The sequence below is a fragment of the Poromitra crassiceps genome (assembly GCF_964638095.1).
Source record: "Poromitra crassiceps genome assembly, chromosome: 16".
NCBI lineage: Eukaryota > Metazoa > Chordata > Actinopteri > Beryciformes > Melamphaidae > Poromitra > Poromitra crassiceps.
In genome coordinates this window covers 12759098-12779938 of record NC_139645.1, presented here as the reverse complement: position 1 = coordinate 12779938, position 20841 = coordinate 12759098, and the positions used below count along the sequence as shown (strand labels likewise).

The window sequence follows — 20841 nt, the reverse complement described above, 5'->3', positions numbered from 1 at the left end:
CTGTAATTAATTAATTTCTGGTCATATGCAATATGATGACAAAATAGTGTATCTGCAGACTTCAATCAATTTGTTCGAACCATAAATAGCTGTATTATCACAGTTAAGCAAAATGATGAGATAATGAGTGGTGTCCCATTTCCTAGGTGATTAGTTTTCAATCCCTACCCCTTGTGGCTCTGTTTTGAAGGGCAAGGGCCAAAGTGAGGGACACTCAAAAACAAGGGGTAGGGGTAAAAATAAGTTAATGGGGCAGGCATGGAAAGTCCCATTATAAATCATCATACAGTATTTGTGTTGTTTCACCTTTGATTGAAAAAATGCTTCTACAGATTGAAAAATTCCAACACTGTGATGTGAGTGATGTCTTTTCCTTCTTTATAGGTTCCTTGTGTGTCAATCAAGGTTAATGCTGAAGTGAATTCATGAATTTGCTAAGGGAACCCTCTCAAGGACCCCTGAGAGGGTTCCTGGACCCCACTTTGAGAGCCACTGATCGTTTTTTAAGTATTCATTCAAATTGCTTGAAAATTGTGCATTTACCTGTTGAGGGGGGGGGGGGTCTGAGAGGGGGGGGGGGGGGTCGCAATCACGCCAGTTGAACATTCCTGCAGCATTTGAACTGGAAAGCCTCCACTGAACCTCCAATGAGGAGCTGCTGTTGTCAGCCAATCAGGGTCCAGTACTGTGACTGTTCTTATAGGCGGTGTTCACGTGGGACATTTGTCATCTGTCACAATCACAGACAAGTCAGCAAAGGAGGTTTACCTACATCTACATCAAATCAGGGCTTGAGGCAATTCCAAGATCATGTCCAATTGAGTTTGAGAGACCAGGTACAGATGGGGCAGAGACCAAGCCAAGACCAAAACAGGCAATAAACAGTCTCCATATCTTACCAAATGCAAAAACTTTAAAACCTTTAAGGAACAACAAAGATGCAGAGCTATCTGTAGAAGCTCAGACCAGATTCCAGCACTTCAGCCCTGCATCGATCAGACACAATCCGGCATTAAAATGTCATTTTATGAGAACTTTGTATACAAAAACACATTGTCCTTTTTTGTCATCAGAACTTTGCTGTGGACCCTCCTCCTCCTCTCCTTCCACCTGGACATACAGACAAGTCTTCCGTCCCGTCACACCTCCTGAAGCCAGCATGCCCATCATCAGCAACGCCAACCACGACTTCAGCGCCTACTCCTTCAGCACCGACGACAGCAGCCTCGACCGCTTCTTCACCGAGATCCCGGAGACTGAGACCGTCAAGGGCGTGTACTTCCAGCGCGCTCAGCTGCTCCGCGACCCCGGGGCCTCGTACGTGGTCGACCACACCGTGCAGGTTCTGGTCAATGTCGGGGGCAACCGCTACGCCTTCCCCTGGAGCACCTTGGAGCAGTTTCCCCAGAGCCGCCTGGGCCGCCTGCGCTTCTGCACCACTCCGGAGGAGATCGCCCGGCTCTGCGACGACTACGACGAGACCTGCCAGGAGTTCTTCTTTGACCGCAACCCTACGGCCTTCAGGTAGGGGTGGGACGATACATTGATCTCTAGATCAAAGTATCGTTACATCAGTCGATAGTATCATATGGATGCGAGGTGAAAATATCGATATATACATCATCATCTTTAAGATACGCCTTGTAAATCCAAGCTGATGAAGCATAGATGTGCATGACTTATGTTAATAATTGAAAGGTCATCAAGGGCTCTTTAAGTTAACTGATAAAAAAAAACATTTGCACTTTGTGGCACTTTATGTGGCACTTTACAGTGAAGAACAGGTCTATTTTTATATATTTCTTTTAATTAAAAAGAATAAATAGTTTTCCATTTAAATGTCTGGAAGAGCTCAGAAAGAAAATAGTCAAATCATATTTTTTGTGCTTTTTGTGAGTTGTTGTGATATCGTCTCGTATCGATTGCAGGTTCCTGAATTGAATTGAATCGAAAAATCGTATCGAGGCCGACTTTGTGATACTGTATCAGCAACTATCGTATCGTTATCGTGATGAAACTTATGATTCCCACCCAGTGTTGGGGGTAACTCATTACAAAAGTAACATATTACATGTAATATATTACTTTTAGCAGTAACTCAGTAATATAACTTATTACTTATAGGATTTCAGTAATATTATACCAGTTACTTTGTCAAGTAACTCAAGTTACAAATTGAGTTACATTTGATTAAATCAAAGCACATATTTCAAAAAGATACAATCATTTCCTAATCAAACTGTGTGTTTTTATGCAAATAACCACTATAGATGACAATAACAAAGGAAAATAATAACATTTAGAATTTTGGACTGTTAACACTGATTTCAAGGTGGTTGAAATTATTTTTCGGGATGGTTTCCGGGGCGGCAATGTCATTGATTCTACTGCTGCTGTTATTTTGGTGAAAGTAATGCAAAAGTAGTGTAATAAGCAATGAGTTACTCTACACAGAAAGTAATATTGTAAAGTAACTTTCAAATGAAAGTAACTAGTAATATGTAGTATATTACATTTTGAAAGTAACTTGCCCAACACTGTTCCCACCCCCTGCCTGCAGGGTCATCCTCAACTTCTTGGCTGCGGGTAAACTGCGTCTGCTGCGGGAGCTGTGCGCCGTGTCGCTGCACGATGAGCTGGACTACTGGGGCGTGGACGCCGGCCACATGGAGCGCTGCTGCCGCCGCCGCATGGCCACCCGTATGGAGGAGGTAGCCGAGCGCGAGCGCAAGGAAGAGGAGTGGAGGCAGAAGCGGGTGACGCTGAAGAAAGTGCCCGTAGTGGCCGACAAGGGCACTCACAGGCTGCTCAGGAGACTGCGGGAGATGGTGGAGAACCCTCACTCGGGCCTGGCAGGGAAGGTGTTCGCCTGCTTCTCCGTCATCATGGTCCTCATCACTGTGGTCAGCCTGTGCATCAGCACCATGCCGGATCTCAGAGAGGAAGAAACCAGGGTGTGTATGAGGCAGATTAGGCTTGGGCGCGTGACTTCCATCATGTTTATATAGCACGCCCAAGTAGGGGTGCGTACCGAGCACCGGTATTATTTGGTACCGGTGCCTGGTTGGTCGGTACCAGGAGTATTGATAAGGTCCTGGACGTTCGGTGCTGCTATCGGTATTTTATTTTATTTTATTTATTTATTTTGACCGTTCCCTAAAGATGACGAAGCGGCACCAGGCGTTTGGTGTTGCGTGTTTACACTCCTGTGCTGTCACTACGCTTGCGGCAGGTTTCAAATATTTAAAACATCGGTAGTATATTTGGAAGAAAACTACTTTTACGATAGGAGGCATCGCGTTGCTGAATCACACAACAACAGAGTCTGATACGGCGATAACTAAAGAACGGAAGAAGGCAGAAACAAACTCTTTTTTCAGCCATGAAAGTGTTTACATCGTCATAGAAGAAAATATTCTGTGAGTCGTGGAAAATTACCGAAAATGATCAGAAACCCTGGCGGTGGCTGGCAACTTTTCCTTTGAAACTCTGGCGGGGAGTCAAGAATGACATATGGAAAACTACAGCCGTTTTCTCTGGTCAAAGTGCTCCAATTTGTTTCTACTACATAGGTGAACTAGGTTGAATAATTCACAGCGGTTCTCAGGAATTTAACTTGTAGTAAGTAATAGCAAAATAACTGTTGAATCTTTTCTCATCTTTTCATGTCATGTCTTTATTTTTTTACACCAAATTATGGAGAGTAGTATCGATAAGAGTATCGATAAGTATCGGTATCAATAGGCAGTACCGATACCGGAACCGGTATCGATAAAATCCAAACGATACCCATCGCTACACCCAAGCCTTTATAATCAAATAGGGAAGGCAAATCCTTTTTTTATATGAAATGGTACGAGTTCAGCCAAGTTTTGGTGTCACTTTCTACAAAGCCCCATAATACACTTGCACCCGCTATGGAGGCCAAATCATTTGTTCCCAGAGCACTTTCATTTTAACGATGAAAGGAGCTGTCCATCAGCACCACACAGAAATCTGAAACTAAAAATGAGGGGCTGTCTGCAATAGGCTAAGTAACGAATAATTGATTACAAATTAAACAACAGTATCATTCGGCAATGGAGAAATGCATTCTCATAATAATAATAATCATTATTATTATTATTATTATTATTATTATTAGTAGCAATCCCTAGCCTAGGAATCTCGCGCGCATAGCGTGCGAGACTCCTAGGCTTGCCCGCCCTGCAGCTCGCCCACTGTGCGTCACATACGCATCAATTCATTGCCATCAACATTTTTGGCGGATACCTTTGGTCGTCGCTGAATGTTGCCCCCTCAGAATTTTGGCTTGCTCTTGTGTTTGTGCGTCGATGGGGCGGGGGTTGCGGGGTGTCCGCGCCGTGGGCTGGTCCAGAAAAGTCCAGGGCCGTTTTTCAGTCCTAGTACGACCCTGCTCACGACTGTCCATTCCATCAAGGAAGGAGGGCGGGGTTAGGTGCCATAGCTAGGAATAGGAAGGTCATAGAGAGTGGGGATTCGTATGGTGGGTAGGGGCAGAGATGGGAAAAGTACACACATTCTTTATTTAAAGGCCCATTCCGTCAATTGTCACTGTTACTGACGCCGGTGGCCGTTAGAGTAACTGCAGGCAGCGTGTGAACGAGCTGACACACGGGCACCATACTCGCACGCGCACAAGCAGTTGCCTGGCAACAGCAGAGGTGTTGGTTGCTTTGTAACGTTAACTCATAAAAGTCACTTGAAAAAGCGGCAACCTGGACAATTGATCGGTCAGATCAGCCTCGAGATGCCCAGGAAGGATTCTGGATGAATTATCGGACGTTATTGTTATCCAGGTGACCGCAGTATATGGCAAAGGAGAGAGGCGTCCAGTTATCCTTGTCAGCTAGGTCTACATGTGCTCCCTGGGTAATCAGGTAGTCCACACAGGCAGCATGACCCCTGAAGGCTGCCTTCTCCAGAGGGGTCCCCCACAGAGTGGTGCCACGCTCATTGATCCACCTTCTGAAGCGGTCTTCCTGCAGCAGGCTCCTCAGTTTGTCCAGGTCTCCTGCCCAGGCAGCACTGAGGAGCTGCCTGTCGTCATGCCCTGCTCGAACAACCATTCCTTCAGATCTGTCACAGTACCACACCAACTTGTACACTGTCTCAAACAGAATTATGAAGGGACTGAATGTGGGTTGGACTTTATGACATCATGACATTATGACATCATAACATGATGACATCACACACTGATGACATCATAATTGCTCGAGTGACATCACTGAATCACTCACTCAGGGCCGGATCTACCATATGGGCAACCTGGGCAGGGGCCCTCAGTATGAAGGGGTCTTACATTTTATTATTTTTATTTTTTATTTTTTGGTCGGGCTCATCTCGGGCTCCACAGAACTATGACACAAATCTAAGACCAATCAGAATAAAATAAAAATAGTTTCCAAGAAGATTAAGCCTCATGATTGAGTGTCATTGGATGGTTGAGGGCAAGTGGTCACTGGTCAGCCATTCATTTTTCCAGACATTTTGTAAAATGCTTATAAAAAAGATTTACTTGGTCAAACAAAGCGATTCAGTTATGATGTTATGATGACTTCACTCTGTTCGAGGGCTGTCGATCCGGCTTCCAGGGCGGCTGTTATTGTTTATTTTTTATTTTTTAAGTATGCCACATCCAAGGAGAATGCATGGAGAACCTTAACGAGCCTTAATGACTTGCAACTGGTGGGGGCGGAGTTTCTGCAAGAACAAATGGGAGGCGTTTAGCGGAGGAATACGGTAGTTGTACGGTTGGGAGAAAAAGTAGTGCCGAATGAGACGGCTGTTTGGCGGAAAAGTAAAGCGTTGAAAATTGTCAAAATAGAGCGTGCATGTACACAGATATCGATTTGTTTAGGTGGGCGTTGTTTTAGGTGGCTAAATTACGTTTTAGTTCTTGGCCCCGTGTACTAGAGAGACAGAGCTGTGGAGGCTGTTGCTTCAGAGTGCCGGGTCTCGATACACGGTGCGCTCAGCGTCCAGAACACTGTACCTATTTCAGTTAGTGTAGGGAACTAGCTGATAGGACCCCACTTCAAACAAACCGAACTATCCCTTTAATTGTTGATGAGAGCTGAACTGTCTCATCCTTCTTAACTTGGATTTCTTCATTGAGGTCAGAGAAGAAGCCATGGTTGCTTTTAACTTGTTCGACAGGAGACCAATGTCTTTGTTAACTCGAGGTCTTGCAGACATATCTTGCGTATGATGAAACAGAACAGATGAGACGGCTATTGAAACAGGCTTTGTCATTCTGGTTGACATGTGAATAAAGCCGTGCATCATCTATTATCTGTCTAACAATGTCAATGGTTATTGTGACGACAGCCTTTGTCAAAGGAAGCAGCATTTAAAATGGGCCTATTACTGACCCCAGGGGGACACCATAGATACTATGTACAGGCGGTGATACTAGATCCCTTTGCTTGAAGGAAAACACACTCGATATTTTGTGTTGGGTGGAGGAAGTGATAGTGATAGCAACAGTGAGAGCAAGTCATGCCCATGCTCCAAAATTATGTGTGTGTTTGTGTGTGTGTGTGTGTGTGTGTGTGTGCGTGCGTGCGTGCGTGCGTGCGTGGGTGCGTGCGTGTCCGTGCGTGCGTGGGTGTGTGCGTGTGTGTGTGTGTGTGTGTGTGTGTGTGCGTGTGTGTGCGTGCATGCGTGGGTGTGTGTGTGTGTGGGTTTTCATTCAAAACTGTACTTAACAGCTCTGCCATTCAGCTTTCAAGTTCTTTGCAGAGTTCCAGGAAGAATCCAAGGAAGACAGACATAACTCACCCGTCTGGTTTCTCATAGACCCCTTGCGTGGGATCCCATGTACAACATATCTTACAAGCACATAAGCACCCCACGCGGGTGGTAGCACCACGTTGTAATATGTGTGTGTGTGTGTTTGTATGTATATATAAATATATATATATATATATATATATATATACTGTATATATTAACAAGGGAGAATAATTTGCTTGTCACACCAATGTGGCCTCCACAGAGTTAAAGATCTGAACTGGGAAAAAAGACAGATTCTTGAAATTATTGAGTGTTGTAAGTTAATACTCTGTCGACAAGCAGCAAGATCAACTTAGGTGGAGTTACAATAACAAGGAAGCAGTATTTTAATGGTGTTGACACCTTTGCGAGGCACGGCAAGATAAGAATGGCCACAGGGCAGGTTGAGCAGGGTAGGTAGGTAGCTTGTCAAAGACTTGAGACTTATTTGTGACTTGCAAAACACAATGACTTGGCCCCACCTCTGGATTTAACCCATGGATAAGTATAGCCTGTGGCTAATGATTCATGCAGCATTCTTGTTAGCCCAAGGCGTCGCTGAATATATTCTGTTGTAGCTAATGCAAACACATGAGCTCAGGAATGGCACACAGCATTGTTTAGCAACGCTGTGGAGGAAACTGCACACAAGTGTGTTCTAACCTTTTTTAATAATAATAATAATAATAATAATAATAATAATGCAACACTTAATTCTGCCAATTAATCTCAATATTTTGATCAAGATTAGTGGATTTTAGTATTGGCAAATACATTGATCTTAATCTTAAATTTTAATATAGATTTGAACAAAACCAAAATGTGGTTGTAGGTTATTACCGTAAAACTTCAAATAAACGCCTGGGCGTTTATTTACCAAAAATTGTTTTCAGACCCAGTTGTCTATAAAGGACCGCCGTCTATTTGGGACTCTGCGTTTATTTGACGTTTTACGGCCCCTTGTATATGGGCTCGTCTCAAGGACACAAGTTAGCGGAACGTTTGAGGAACATTTGAATCTCATTCAAGTTACTCAGTGTCTTTTCCTCGCTGCATGTCTGTCTGTGTGTCCGCAGGGCGAATGCTCCCAAAAGTGTCGCAGCATGTTTGTGGTGGAGTCCGTCTGTGTGGCCTGGTTCACCTTGGAGTTTGTGCTGCGGTTCGTCAATGCCCAGAGCAAGCTGGCCTTCGCCCGCGGCCCCCTCAACGTCATCGACGCCATCGCCATCCTGCCGTACTACGTGTCCCTGCTGGTGGAGGTCAGGGACGACTCCCCGGAGGACGCCGCCCCGTCGGGCGGCGGCGGCAGAGGCTACCTGGACAAACTGGGGCTGATCCTGCGCATGCTGCGCGCCCTGCGCATCCTGTACGTGATGCGCCTGGCTCGCCACTCTCTGGGCCTGCAGACTCTGGGCGTGACCATGCAGCGCAGCATGAGGGAATTCGGCCTGCTGCTGCTGTTCGTCTGCGTGGCCGTGGCGCTCTACTCCCCCCTGGTCCATCTGGCCGAGAGCGAACTGGCGCCGTTTGCGGCCACGGCGCACCAGCGCAGCTTCGACAGCATCCCGGTCACGTACTGGTGGGCCATCATCTCCATGACCACGGTGGGCTATGGCGACATGGTGCCGCACAGCATCCCCGGGCAGATCATCGCGCTGGCCAGCATCCTGAGCGGCATCCTCATCATGGCTTTCCCGGCCACCTCCATCTTCCACACGTTCTCCCGCTCCTACCAGGAGCTGAAGCACGAGTACGAGAGGGTGTGGAAGGAGGAGAGGGGCGCCGAGCTCGCCGCCGAGTCACAGGTCAAAGCGGATTTCTCGCCGTGCCCCGAGGAGCCCAACCCTCTGTCCAGAGGAGACAAAGTCGCCCTAATGGCAAGCGGGAGTCATCATTCTCAGCTTCCATCTACAGCCTTCTGACGGGCCAGGCGATGCATTGCACACTCGGACCCATTCGCATCGGTCTCCGTCCATTAGTCACACTGTAACATTGACTTTGTGCCGCTAGGGGGCGGCATTGACAACGAATGGGACTGACCCGAGGGTGGATACTACATCGCTGCATGGTGTGGGACAACATGTTTACGATTTTGTTACATGTTTAAATTGGCAAGCGTGTTCTACCTGCAGCATCTGTTCAAAGTAGTTCAAACGAATAGGGAATGACATCTCTTAGGTCCCATGCTGAACCCGGAAGAGGGCGTGACTTAGGCAAACTATGGACATTGTGTTACACTTAAACTTCCAGTTCTAGTCTATTCATAATCTGTATGCTTACATCCATTAAGCTTTCAACGACCTATAGTAGCCTATCTTATCGGGCGAATGATTATCACACTTTTTCAACCAAATACACGGAACACTGTTTTATCTAAGCTTTATTTAATGAGCACTATCAATTAAGGGTGTATTTACACTGATTGCTTGGCACAAGGTCAAACGCTTTTTGATACGGGTTAGGCACTACAAGACAAATGAGCACTCGACAGCATTATTATCGATTTGACGGCAACAAAGCTACTAGCATGTAATCCAATCAGATGGATAGGAAATAGGGCAGCGGCAGCACAAACGTGACAAACGGAGCAGAACAAGACAGCAACAGCTCATATAAACACACTAGGTAACATCTGTGGACTATCAGACATCAGATGACACACTAAGCAGGGTTTACTCAGGCTTATGCAACACCCAAATTCATCAATATGCCTCAGCTCTCTCTATCTTTGGATCAACACGTCACAACCTGAGGGGGGAAACCATGATGGAGATGTGTGTTCGAATGAAGGATTTCAATTGGGTTTTTGTTTTGAACTCGACAAGAACATGAGGCTTAAGATGTCGAATTCTGACCAAAACATGCACATTTTTATCTTTTTTTCTTCTTCTTTTCTTCACCTAACAAGACTTGAAACTCATTGAGAAATCCTTGAATTTGATGTCCAAATGATTGTGTGTCAAGCATAAAAGCAGCACAGGAGCTTTCACTTAGAGCAGACATGTCCAAAGTCTGGCCCGGGGGCCAAATGCGGCCCGCGGCCCGATTTGAAGTGGCTCTCGCCTTGTCTCTCAAAATATACTATATGCGGCCCTCCCTCCACACAGTATTGGTTAATCAAGCAAGTTCAATGGCATTTTTCATCCACATAACGATGAGAGTGTTGTAGACATATTTATGCTATTGTGTCTAATTAGATGAGAGATGATAATCAGAGTAAAAAAAAAAATCCATGACTGTGTTTTGGAGTATTTATTGTAAGCATTTGAGGCAAATTCACAGGCATCCTGACGTTCTCCTTACGCCAAAGGAGGAGACAAGTCTGATACAAGCATGTTGCAAATCATCTTTTATACAGACTTAGCAAAACATGGCATTTCTGCAGTGGGCAGATAAGATGGGGGGACCCTCTCTTTATCATGATGTTGACAGGGCGGTTCTGTTTGCACTAACGCCTCTGAGTTCTGTGGTCTCTCAATGTCTCTGGTCAGCGATGTCTTCGTCCTGGGGCTTCAGTCTCTTCAGTATCTGTGTCTCTGCATGTGCTCTTGTGTATCACAGGATCCGCGGCCTCCGTGACAATATCATCAGCCCCACGAAGGTCGCCTCAGGACACAGAATGAAACAGGATGAAAGTACCGGAACCGAATATGCCTATTAACTCATTTTCAATTGTGTAACTTAAACTTTGCAGCAGTCAACTTTTCTAATTAGTCAATAATAATAATAATATAATAGCTAGCGATTGCTAGTATAATAATACTATAGCTTAAAGCAGGGTGAAATTCTTAGATGCAGACTTACACACTCCTGCACCCTATAACAGAGTCAGTGTTGGAGAGCAGCTTACTCTCCCTATCTGCACATAGGCTTATCTTAAAAAGAAAAGAAAATCAAAATCAAAGTACAAAATAAAAATAAACAAAAATAGATAATAAAAATATAAATAAGTAACAATGCAAATCATCTTTTATACAGACATAGCAAAACATGGCATTTCTGCAGTGGGCAGATAAGACGGGGGGACTCTCTTGTTATCATGATGTTGACAGGGCGGTTCTGTTTGCCCCCGACGCACAGCAGAGAACCTGAACTAAACATGCACCTTTCTCAACATAGGACCCAAAGTGACACAAGTTCAAACCCACATTGTAAAAGCCTAAATAGAAAAACATAATAGAATATAGGGATATTATGATCAAATTTTCCACAACAGAGAGCACTATCATAGTTTGTAGACAAGCTCGAAGTAGGAACAACACAGGCAGAACTAATGTTTTCAGATGGTAAACAAAATCCTTAGAGTACAATTGTATGTGGGGTTTTTTAAATAACCCATATGATGCGAGAAGCAGCACCCCCCCCCCCCCCCCCCACCCCCCCCCCCTCCCCGGTATTTTCACATTATCTAATCTGGCCCCCATTCAAAAAAGTTTGGACACCCCTGATTTAGAGCAAGGGTTCTCAAACCTTTCAGCCCCCAACCCCCAAAATAACGGTTCCAGAGGCTTGTGACCCCCACTATTCCCGGAGGTGGTTGAAGCATACAAACATTGGTGTGCATTTTGTAAACAAACAAACAAACAATTATGGTTCAAATGTGCTCTTTTGAATAGTTTTTAAATTGTATTTCACATATTTTGTAGTTCATATATTCTTTAGGCCGATTTCACACATTCAGGAAATCATCTCGCGACCCACCCAGTGGTGTCCAGCGACCCCCCCTGGGGGCCCCAACCCCCACTTTGGGAACCACTGACTTAGAGATACCTGCCTGAGTGTTGGACCTGCTGCAAGAAAATAGACCTGCATGAGACACTGTGTGAAGAGCTACTTAAATGCCAAGGAATGATATCTGGTATTATGGGTGGTACCCAAACTCTCATTGTACACATGTCTTTTTTTGTTCAGAGTTTAAGTCAGGATTCTGAGAATAAAGTCACAATTCTGAAAATAAAGTTAGAATTCTGAGGGTAAAGTCTGAAATTCTCAGAAGTCAGAAATCTGAGGGGGAAAAGTCAGAATTCTTTCTTTTTTTTTTTTTTTTTTCAGATTTTTTATCCCATTTTATCCCCCATTAGTGCTCTCTTGATTTCTCAATCCTGGTTGCTACTCCATCCTCTGCCGATCTGGGGAGAGCCGAGACTGGCTCCATGCTTCCTCCGAGACATGGGCAGTCAGCCAGCCGCTTCTTTTCACCTGACAGAGGAAGCTTCACCGGTAGGACATAGCACGTGGGAGGTTCACGCTATTCCAACCAGTTCCCTTCCCTCTGACCAGGCGCCCTTAACGACCAGAGGAGGAACCACATTAGCAACCAGGATATTGCATGTTTTTGTGAAGGGGGTTCCTATATGAAGGAAACCCCCGGGAGGCACGGGGAGAACATGCAAACTCCACACAGAAAGGCCCTTTTGACGACCCCACCCGGGCGGTGGGCACTCGAGGATATGCGGACGGGCACGCATTCCTTCAGCGTTCACATCGTCCCAGGTGGGAATCGAACACACGACCTTCGAGCTGTGAGGCGATAGTGCTTACCACTGCACCACCGTACCTCCCGAAAAGTCAGAATTCTGAGGGGAAAAAATCAGCATACTGTTACATGTGACATCACTGATGATGTCACTAATGATATTATCGATGTACCGGAATGTGAATGTCTGGGGGGCCCCTAGATTTTTGTGATGTCAAAGTGGGGTCACAACACAAGCCAAAAAAGGTTGGGAAGCCCTGTTGTAATCCTTTCTCCCCATGCAGGTCACATCATGATGAATTCAACTGTTCTTTTCAACAAATTCACACTGAAAAGATGTTTGTTTGTTTACTTTAGAGTTGTTCCATGTGATTTGTTTTCCTCCCTTTAGCTAACTCACTTAAGTTGCTTTTGCTGTATCTGTTGGGACAGAGCTGATGGACACGTCGCTTGTCTTGAAGTTGATGGTTGAAGATTGACTTTGGGACGTAACAAATAAGCAATAAACAAGATGTACACGAGGACATGATGTGGAGGCATTTTAGATGATACACTGTCTGAAGTATGGTGTGTGAAGCGTTGTTTCTGCTAAATGTCAGGAACACACCATTTAAGAGCACACATGTTAATCCTACTACTATAATTGGAGAGCCTTGTATGTATGTATGTATGTATGTACTGTATGTATGCATGCATGCATGCATATATGTATGTATGTATGTACTGTATGTATGCATGCATGTATGTATGTATGTATGTATGTATGTACTGTATGTATGTATGCATGTATGTATGTATGTATGTATGTACTGTATGTATGTATGTATGTATGTATGTATGTACGTACAGTATGTATGCATGCATGCATGCATGCATGTATGTATGTATGTATGTACTGTATGTATGCATGCATGTATGTATGTATGTATGTATGTATGTATGTATGCATGTATGTACTGTATGTATGTATGTACTGTATGTATGCATGCATGTATGTATGTATGTATGTATGTATGTATGCATGTATGTACTGTATGTATGTATGTACTGTATGTATGCATGCATGTATGTATGTATGTATGTATGTATGTATGTATGTATGTATGCATGTATGTACTGTATGTATGTATGTACTGTATGTATGTATGTATGTATGTATGTAGTGTATGTATGCATGCATGTACAGTATGTATGTATGTATATATGTATGTATGTACTGTATGTATGTATGTATGTATGTACTGTATGTATGTGTGTATGTATGTATGTACTGTTTGTATGCATGCATGTATGTATGTATGTATGTATGTATGTATGTATGTACTGTATGTATGCATGCATGTACAGTATGTATGTATGTATGTATGTATGTATGCATGCATGCATGCATGTATGTATGTATGTATGTATGTATGTATGTATGTACTGTATGTATGCATGCATGTACAGTATGTATGTATGTATGTATGTATGCATGCATGCATGTATGTATGTATGTATGTATGTATGTATGTACTGTATGTATGCATGCATGTACAGTATGTATGTATGTATGTATGCATGCATGCATGTATGTATGTGTGTATGTATGTATGTACTGTTTGTATGCATGTATGTATGTATGTATGTATGTAACGGTATGTATGTACTGTATGTATGCATGCATGTGTGCATGCATGTATCTAGCGTGAGTGTGTGTGTGTGTGTGTGTGTGTGTGTGTGTGTGTGTGTGTGTGTGTGTGTGTGTGTGTGTGTGTGTGTGGCTTCTTCAACAGCGGTTTCACAACAGCAGTTTAAAGGCATCAGGGGGAAAAAAACAATCTCAAGTGCCCTTTATGTTTTCAGAGCAGAGTTGAAAGACTATTGACAACTCTTTTAAAATGTATTTGGAGACAGGGTCAAGAGAGCAGGTGGAAGATACAATCTTATTAAGTTCTGCAACAGAAATATTAATGTCCTCATGGACAGGGCCGTAGCCAGGGTTCCGAAATAGGGGAGGTCCAGCAAGGGGAGGCGGATTAACGGGCGCCGCCGAAAAAAAATTGAGGTTTTTCCCCCCCCTTTTTAAGCCATATTTAGAGTAATATATCATTTTAAATCAACATTAGGATTATACTGTTGTGATGTCATTATTCAGCGTTTGAAGCTCAATTTGGGCCGTTTGAAGCCCAATTTGGGCCGTTTGAAGCCAGATTTGGGCCGTTTGAAGCCCTATTTGGGTCGTTTAAAGCCAGATTTGGGCCGTTTGAAGCCTGATTTGGGCCGTTTGAAGCCCAATTTGGGCCAAGTCCAATTTTACAATGAGATGCACCCACTTTAAACCTGAATAAAGTAATAAAACCACTAGTAAACCAGTAGGTGGCGCCTGGCCTGCTGTTCAGTGAGTGGCCTGGCCTGGCCTGCAAAAAAAAAAAAAAATTTTTTTTTTTTTTTTGGCAGGCTGAAATATTAGGGGAGGTCCGGACCTCCCCGTCCTCATAGCTAGCTACGGCCCTGCTCATGGATGTTTGTTTGAATTTTACAAGATTGGTTATTGAAATGACTGAAATTGCCAGCACCTGATGGGTTATTAACCCTTATAGTTGATAGTGATTTTGTGATTTGTCATAGACAGGCAGGCCGTGCGTGTGTGTGTGTGTGTGTGTGTGTGTGTGTGCGTGCGTGCGTGTTTCACCGGCTTACTGTTCACTATCGACCTCGAGACGCTCTCTCTCTCTCCCCCTCTCTCTCTCTCCCTCTGTGTGTGTTGACCAAGCCCCCAGCAATAGCGCTGGGCTGTGAAGCCATTTGGACATGGTGGCGAAGCTCTGTATTGCAAGTCACGTGACGCCATGCAGCCCAGAAAGGAAAATTCCCATCCATTTGCATAGGGGCCCCGGCAGCTGTTAAACCCAGGGGATTTTTTTCCGGGTGTCACTCAAAGAATAAAACGACATAAAATAATTTTTTATGGGGTCATTTTTTCTTCAGAAGCCACTAAGAGCCGTATACGGGTGTATTTTCTTCTTTTAATATATCCATGGGTGGGAGGGGTGGGAGACGTCATGGAATACGTCATGGCACACATGCACACTTCGCCTGAGGCCGCATTGTCAGGAAATAAAACCAGGAAGAAAAACCCTCCATGATGACTTCATGCGCCAGTGAGCAGCCTCCGTCCAAATGCATCTGTGGGCGTGGCTCGTCCCCTATCCAGTTCTTTTACATCCAATGGTGTTGACCAGGGAGCCGGGGGAGGGGCCTAGCCTACAGATCATGCTCGTACCGACTTCCTGTGCGACGAGCGGACACACAAAATCACTTACGTCTCACTTGTGAACGTCTCAGACCTATGAACGTCTCACACCTTCCAAACCGCTCATGCAGGGAAAATGCGTCTGCAGTTGTGTGGCAGTTGTGTGTGTCGGCTTGTCGCAGTCAAAAATGAAACTGGATTATTTGTCCCAAGTGGGCAGCAACTTGTGCTGCAGCAACTAGCAAGCATAAAACCACATAGCAAGATGGAAAAATCTTATATCAAGGATTTGCCCACTTCAGTACCTCAGCTCATCATCTGTCCCCGGGAAACGAAAATTTGCACTACAAACATTATATGACCATGAATGGCTAATTAAATTTCCCATTAAAACCATTATATAATCCCACCCAAAAGCATTCGCTTTGGATTTTATCTTGTGGGAAATTGTGGAAAGCTAAAACAAGCAGAAAGCAATTGTTTTTATAATCAAGACAAACTGGCTTATAAAGGGTTAAAATTCTGAAAATTAATAAATATTTGGGTATGTATACCTTCATCTGAAGGTATAATAAGGTTTGGGGGAAAGAAAAATAAGAAAAACAAAAAAAAACTTCACCAGTTTTACATTCAATAATAATTGACCAAAAATGGTCAATTAAGCTAGGGGTCATGACCTTTAGTGGGAAGTATTAGTTAATCATCTATGGATGTTAACCAAGTTAATTTCCCAGGTGTCTTCTTTCCTACAGTCTAACTCTAATTTGTGGACCCATGCTAACTTTCCTACAGCAAGCCTGTGGAAAGAGTGAGGTCAGTTATTGTCTGTTGGGAGGCAGAGAGAAATTGATAACAGCATTTGAGCTTCCCACCTTGAGCGTGATGTCAGAGGAAAATGGCCGTCGTGTGAATATGGTGAATGCTGATGTGGCGCGCTTACAGGTGTGTTTTATAGAGTACTTTACAATCATAATGTGTTTTATGATATTTCATTTAGCTGTTCGGCAGGCACAGGTGTGTGTTTATCAGGGATTTTACGTGACATCATAAAACATGACTCAGCCAATCAGAAGGGAGGACTGCAACCATCTGTTTTATAAATTCAAATATGAGCAGCAGCTGTTTCATCGGACTAGTGCATTGATGAAGTCCAGGGGAAGCCCCAAAACGGTTCTAACACTGACAATAAAGCCCTTTATGATGCCACAATTTATTTAACAGCAAAAACAGATATGACAAGGGAATGATGTGATTATCACAGCACACTTATATATCATATATCCAGCAAACCTCTTAAATTAAACCTCTCAACATTGTAGGGTATACAGTTTAATGTATGGGGTCAACAAAAGGTATATGATACTGTATACTTCAAGATACACGATACACGATTTGGAGATCTGTTTCATCCTGTGTGTACAGCAGTATAATATGTTTATCCATACATTTGAAACTGTCATCACACTGAGTTGTTATTGACTGTGTTTAGTCACAGTTGTATTCACGTTGCTCCACCCGATCTGGGGCAAGTAGACTGGCACATGCTTCCTCCGATGCATGTGCAGTAGCCAGCCGCTTTTCACGCTGTCCCCAACACACACACACAGGCACCCCGACCGACCAGAGGAGGCGCTAGTGGTGCAGCGACCAGGACACCCACGCGTCCCATCCGCAGACACGGCCAATTGTGCCTGTATGGACGCCCGACCGAGCCGGAGGTAACACAGGTGTGTTTTGAAGAGCCTCATAACGTCTCTTTACAGGACTTCCTTAATAAACAGTGTTGCTGGCGTGCTGATTTCCACACAGACTCACACACAACGGTGACATTCAAAAGTCCAATGGTCACTTGTTCTTTTCCACCCTCACCTCTTCCTCTTCCTGTTTCCATGACATGCTGTCCCGTCCCGACTCTGTCCCGAAAAACATCGCCTACAACCCCCTTGTGCTCAATGACAAGCAAATGATGTGGTTGACAGGTGCCTAGCGTAACCCAATTAACCCAATTAGTGCTGAAATGATTTGGTTGATTAATTGGTTCGTTGATCGATAGAAAAGCAATCGATTATATTGGTGATAATTGATTGATTGTCTTTTGTCAAGTAAGAATTGACATTTGGTTGCAGCTTCACAAATTCACAACATTATGAGATGAATACTTGTGTTGTTGTTTTTCTGAACTACGAAGAAGAAGAAGAAGAAGAAGAAGAAGAAGAAGAAGAAGAAGAAGAAGAAGAAGAAGAAGAAGAAGAAGAAGAAGAAGAAGAAGAACTATAGACGGACAAACCCGTCTAGTGTCTAAACACCCGTCTAAACATGTGACAGTTGCTTGGTCATCATGGCTATGTTGTGCTCACTTCTTCTGCTATTTTGTTTGCTTGCTGTTGCACTTTACTTGTCAAGTTTGAGTGAGCTGTGAGAAAGCTGCTTCTACAGAACAGGTGCAGGGTGTGAGAAAGCTGCTTCTACAGAACAGGTGCAGGGTGGACGATAAGCGCTGTGGCTTTGCACAACTGGCTTTGGTGGTTGAGGTAGAGGCGGTGATACATTTTTTAGATCATACAATGAGACGACATTTAGCATGAAGACAATTGAACGCACCACCATCTATCCAGCCTAATTCAAATAAAGCAGGCCGTGCCTTATTGGTCGAATGGTGGAAAAACAACTGTGGTGAGCACAGAAAAGCATCTCAGAATGCAACACGTCAAACCTGAAGGCGGATGTGGCTTTGGTAGCCAGTTGACACTGAGCTGAAAGCCAGTATAGGAAATTAAAACAATATTTTGAGGGTCACTTTTCCCCCCACTGTCTAAGAAATGGGCACATTTACCAGCTTTAAGGAGGTCAAGTGCACCACCACCACCACCACCACCACCACCACCACCAGGAAACTGGAGGCGGTTGAATAACCTATCATTTCTCATGAGGTTGACCTGTTTGGAAATTCCCACATGTGACTTACAGGTGGCTGTTCTGTGTATTTGTCATATAGGTCACGTGATGGAGAAATGCGGCTGAAGCCAAAAAGACGTTCTGAAGATCGTCAGGGCAAAGATAAATTATGAGGACAAAGCAAGTTATTATGAGGACTAAGTAATGCTATCATATTTTTTTAGTGAAGGATATTCAGTCAATTTAATAAATATATTTGAAATAAAGCTTGCGTAAGCTCATTCTTGTTTGAGAAGAATCATTTATATGAGATGAGATGATGTCCCACATTTTGATTGGCTCCAGTTTTCAAAAGTCAAACCACTGAGAGAGAGAGAGAGAGAGAGAGAGAGAGAGAGAGAGAGGGAGAGAGAGAGAGAGAGAGAGAGAGAGAGAGAGAGAGAGAGACTAATAAAAAAAAGTGTTTTGTTTTCTCTCATTCTGGCTTTCTGATGTCTTTAGTCTTCTATGATTGACTATCTTTGAGTTGTGGACTCTTGGTCAGGACAAAAGAGGACATTTGAGGATGTCATCTTGTAGCCTGGGTAAACCGCTGTCTCAGACCTGTTCTCAGTCACTAGTGACTGGGAACTGAGAGAGCAGGTCACGTGGGGGCTGGGTTTACCTAGGCTAGTCATCTTGGGCTTTGGGGGGGGGGGGGGTGACATTGTATAGACCAAACGATTAATCGATTAGTCTAAATGAATAATCGACAGATGAATCGATAATGAAAACCATCGTTAGTGGCAGCCCTATCAGCATTGGGAACGTGTCCCACATTGTCCCACACAAACATGCTCTTTGTCCCACATTTGGTTTGCAGGGATATGGTCACCCTAGCCTACCTTTTCTTAACCCGGTAAGAAAAGGTACATTTTGGAAGCGTATATGCATTCACCCCCAGAGAGTATATATCTATAATAAGGAAATAATGACAAAGCTTATAAAGGTAGAATTGTGGTTTGAATTTATGGTGTGTGCCCCACCCCCCCACCCCTTAACGAGGCAAATTGTCTGGTGCCCCTGGCCACTCATCCACATATATGGATCACTCGATATACGGATAATCCAACCCAGGCTGAAAGTATTGATTTATTAAATCCAGTCTCCATGGAAATCGCTTCAATGTGTCACCAAGGCTTTTCACTGTCTCATCTCTCTGTGCCTCACCTAGCCTAACTGTGCCTCACCTAACTGTGCCTCACCTAGCCTAACTGTGCCTCACCTAGCCTAACTGTACTGGAGTTGGTCTGATGCTAGACAAGCACATGACATAAAGAAGCTGTCCCAGTGTTCTAGCTCGGTCAGCGGGTACAGCACTGGGATCTGTACTGGACAAAGTTGAACAATCTGATCGTCATGGGATTCCATACACACCATTATAATTCATGTGTGTGCCCAGGGGCGTAGTGGAGGATCAACGCAAGTCATTTAAACAGTTGGCCCAAAAAAGTGTTAAACAAATCAAAACTATCTTCTATGTTAGATTCTTTAACGTATAGCCGCTCTTTGTCTTGATGGAGAGGCAAAAGAATTTAGAAGTAAATTCATAAATGGGATCAACCACACTACTTATATTTGTCTGTAAAAACTCATTTCAAAATGGCTTTAGTATCATGAAAAACAGTGCATTCAATCAGGTGGGTCCAAACTTCTGACTGGTATACATGTACAGTATAGGTATAGTATATACATGTACAGTAGTATAGGTATAGTATATAGTAGGAGGCTATAGATCGCAAGTGACCTCAGTAGCCCTCCAGGCTGAAACTCGACTGTTTATAGGAGCCTTTATCTTCCTAAGGGAGCTCAGGTGTCAGACCCCCACCCCGCCCATTCTCATTATCTGATTGTGTTACACTTTAACCCCATAGGCTTACATAAAGATCAGATACATTTCCATAGCCTATAGCAGTGGTTCTCAAAGTGGGGTTCGGGGACCCCCCAGGGGTCCTTGAGGGCGTTCCAGGGGGTCCCCAGCAAAAAGGGGGATCATTTACTTTCACTATAATTCCATCCGTAAGTAACACGATGACAGAATGTAGGACTATTTTGGTCATGGGTTTCATACACTTTCTGTAATAAAGCATCTAAAGCAAACATCTTATCAGATGGCTGGGGGGCTCTGGGACAAAATCTTATCAAATGGGGGTCCGTGGTCTAATTTGGGTCAGTTTAAGGGTCCTAGATATGAAAAAGTTTCAGAACCACTGGCCTAGGTAGCTTATATGTACTGTCCTCCCGTCCTCATCTTCTGTGTGAATGCATTTGAAGGTGCAAGACCAACACAACAGCAACATATTAGCTTAAGGCCACTTTCTTATTCCTGTGAATTCAGGCAGAAAAAGTCAATATTGAGATTCTGCCCAATCCGGTCTGACCTGATCCTGAAAGC

General features: G+C 44.0%; 2 protein-coding genes across 2 annotated transcripts in view; one reads left to right on the top strand and one right to left on the bottom strand.

Annotated features, from left to right (window-relative positions):
* Positions 1 to 1159: 1159 nt before the first annotated feature.
* LOC310791453 (voltage-gated potassium channel regulatory subunit KCNG4-like) lies at positions 1160 to 10380 on the top strand (the record flags this gene model as incomplete). Its single annotated transcript, XM_083653145.1, has 4 exons — positions 1160 to 1524; positions 2561 to 2954; positions 7878 to 8678; positions 10363 to 10380. The coding sequence occupies 4 exons, from the start codon at positions 1160 to 1162 to the stop codon at positions 10378 to 10380; spliced, it is 1578 nt and encodes a 525-aa protein (XP_083509271.1).
* The window catches only part of il17c (interleukin 17c), a gene marked incomplete at its 5' end in the record, with an annotated part of 26153 nt that continues 15400 nt past the window's right edge, over positions 10089 to 20841 (bottom strand). The window contains one exon of the mRNA XM_083653144.1: positions 10089 to 10407. Within this exon, the coding sequence (XP_083509270.1) occupies positions 10389 to 10407 (19 nt within the window). The 3' untranslated portion in view covers positions 10089 to 10388. The remainder of the gene's footprint in view (positions 10408 to 20841) is intronic.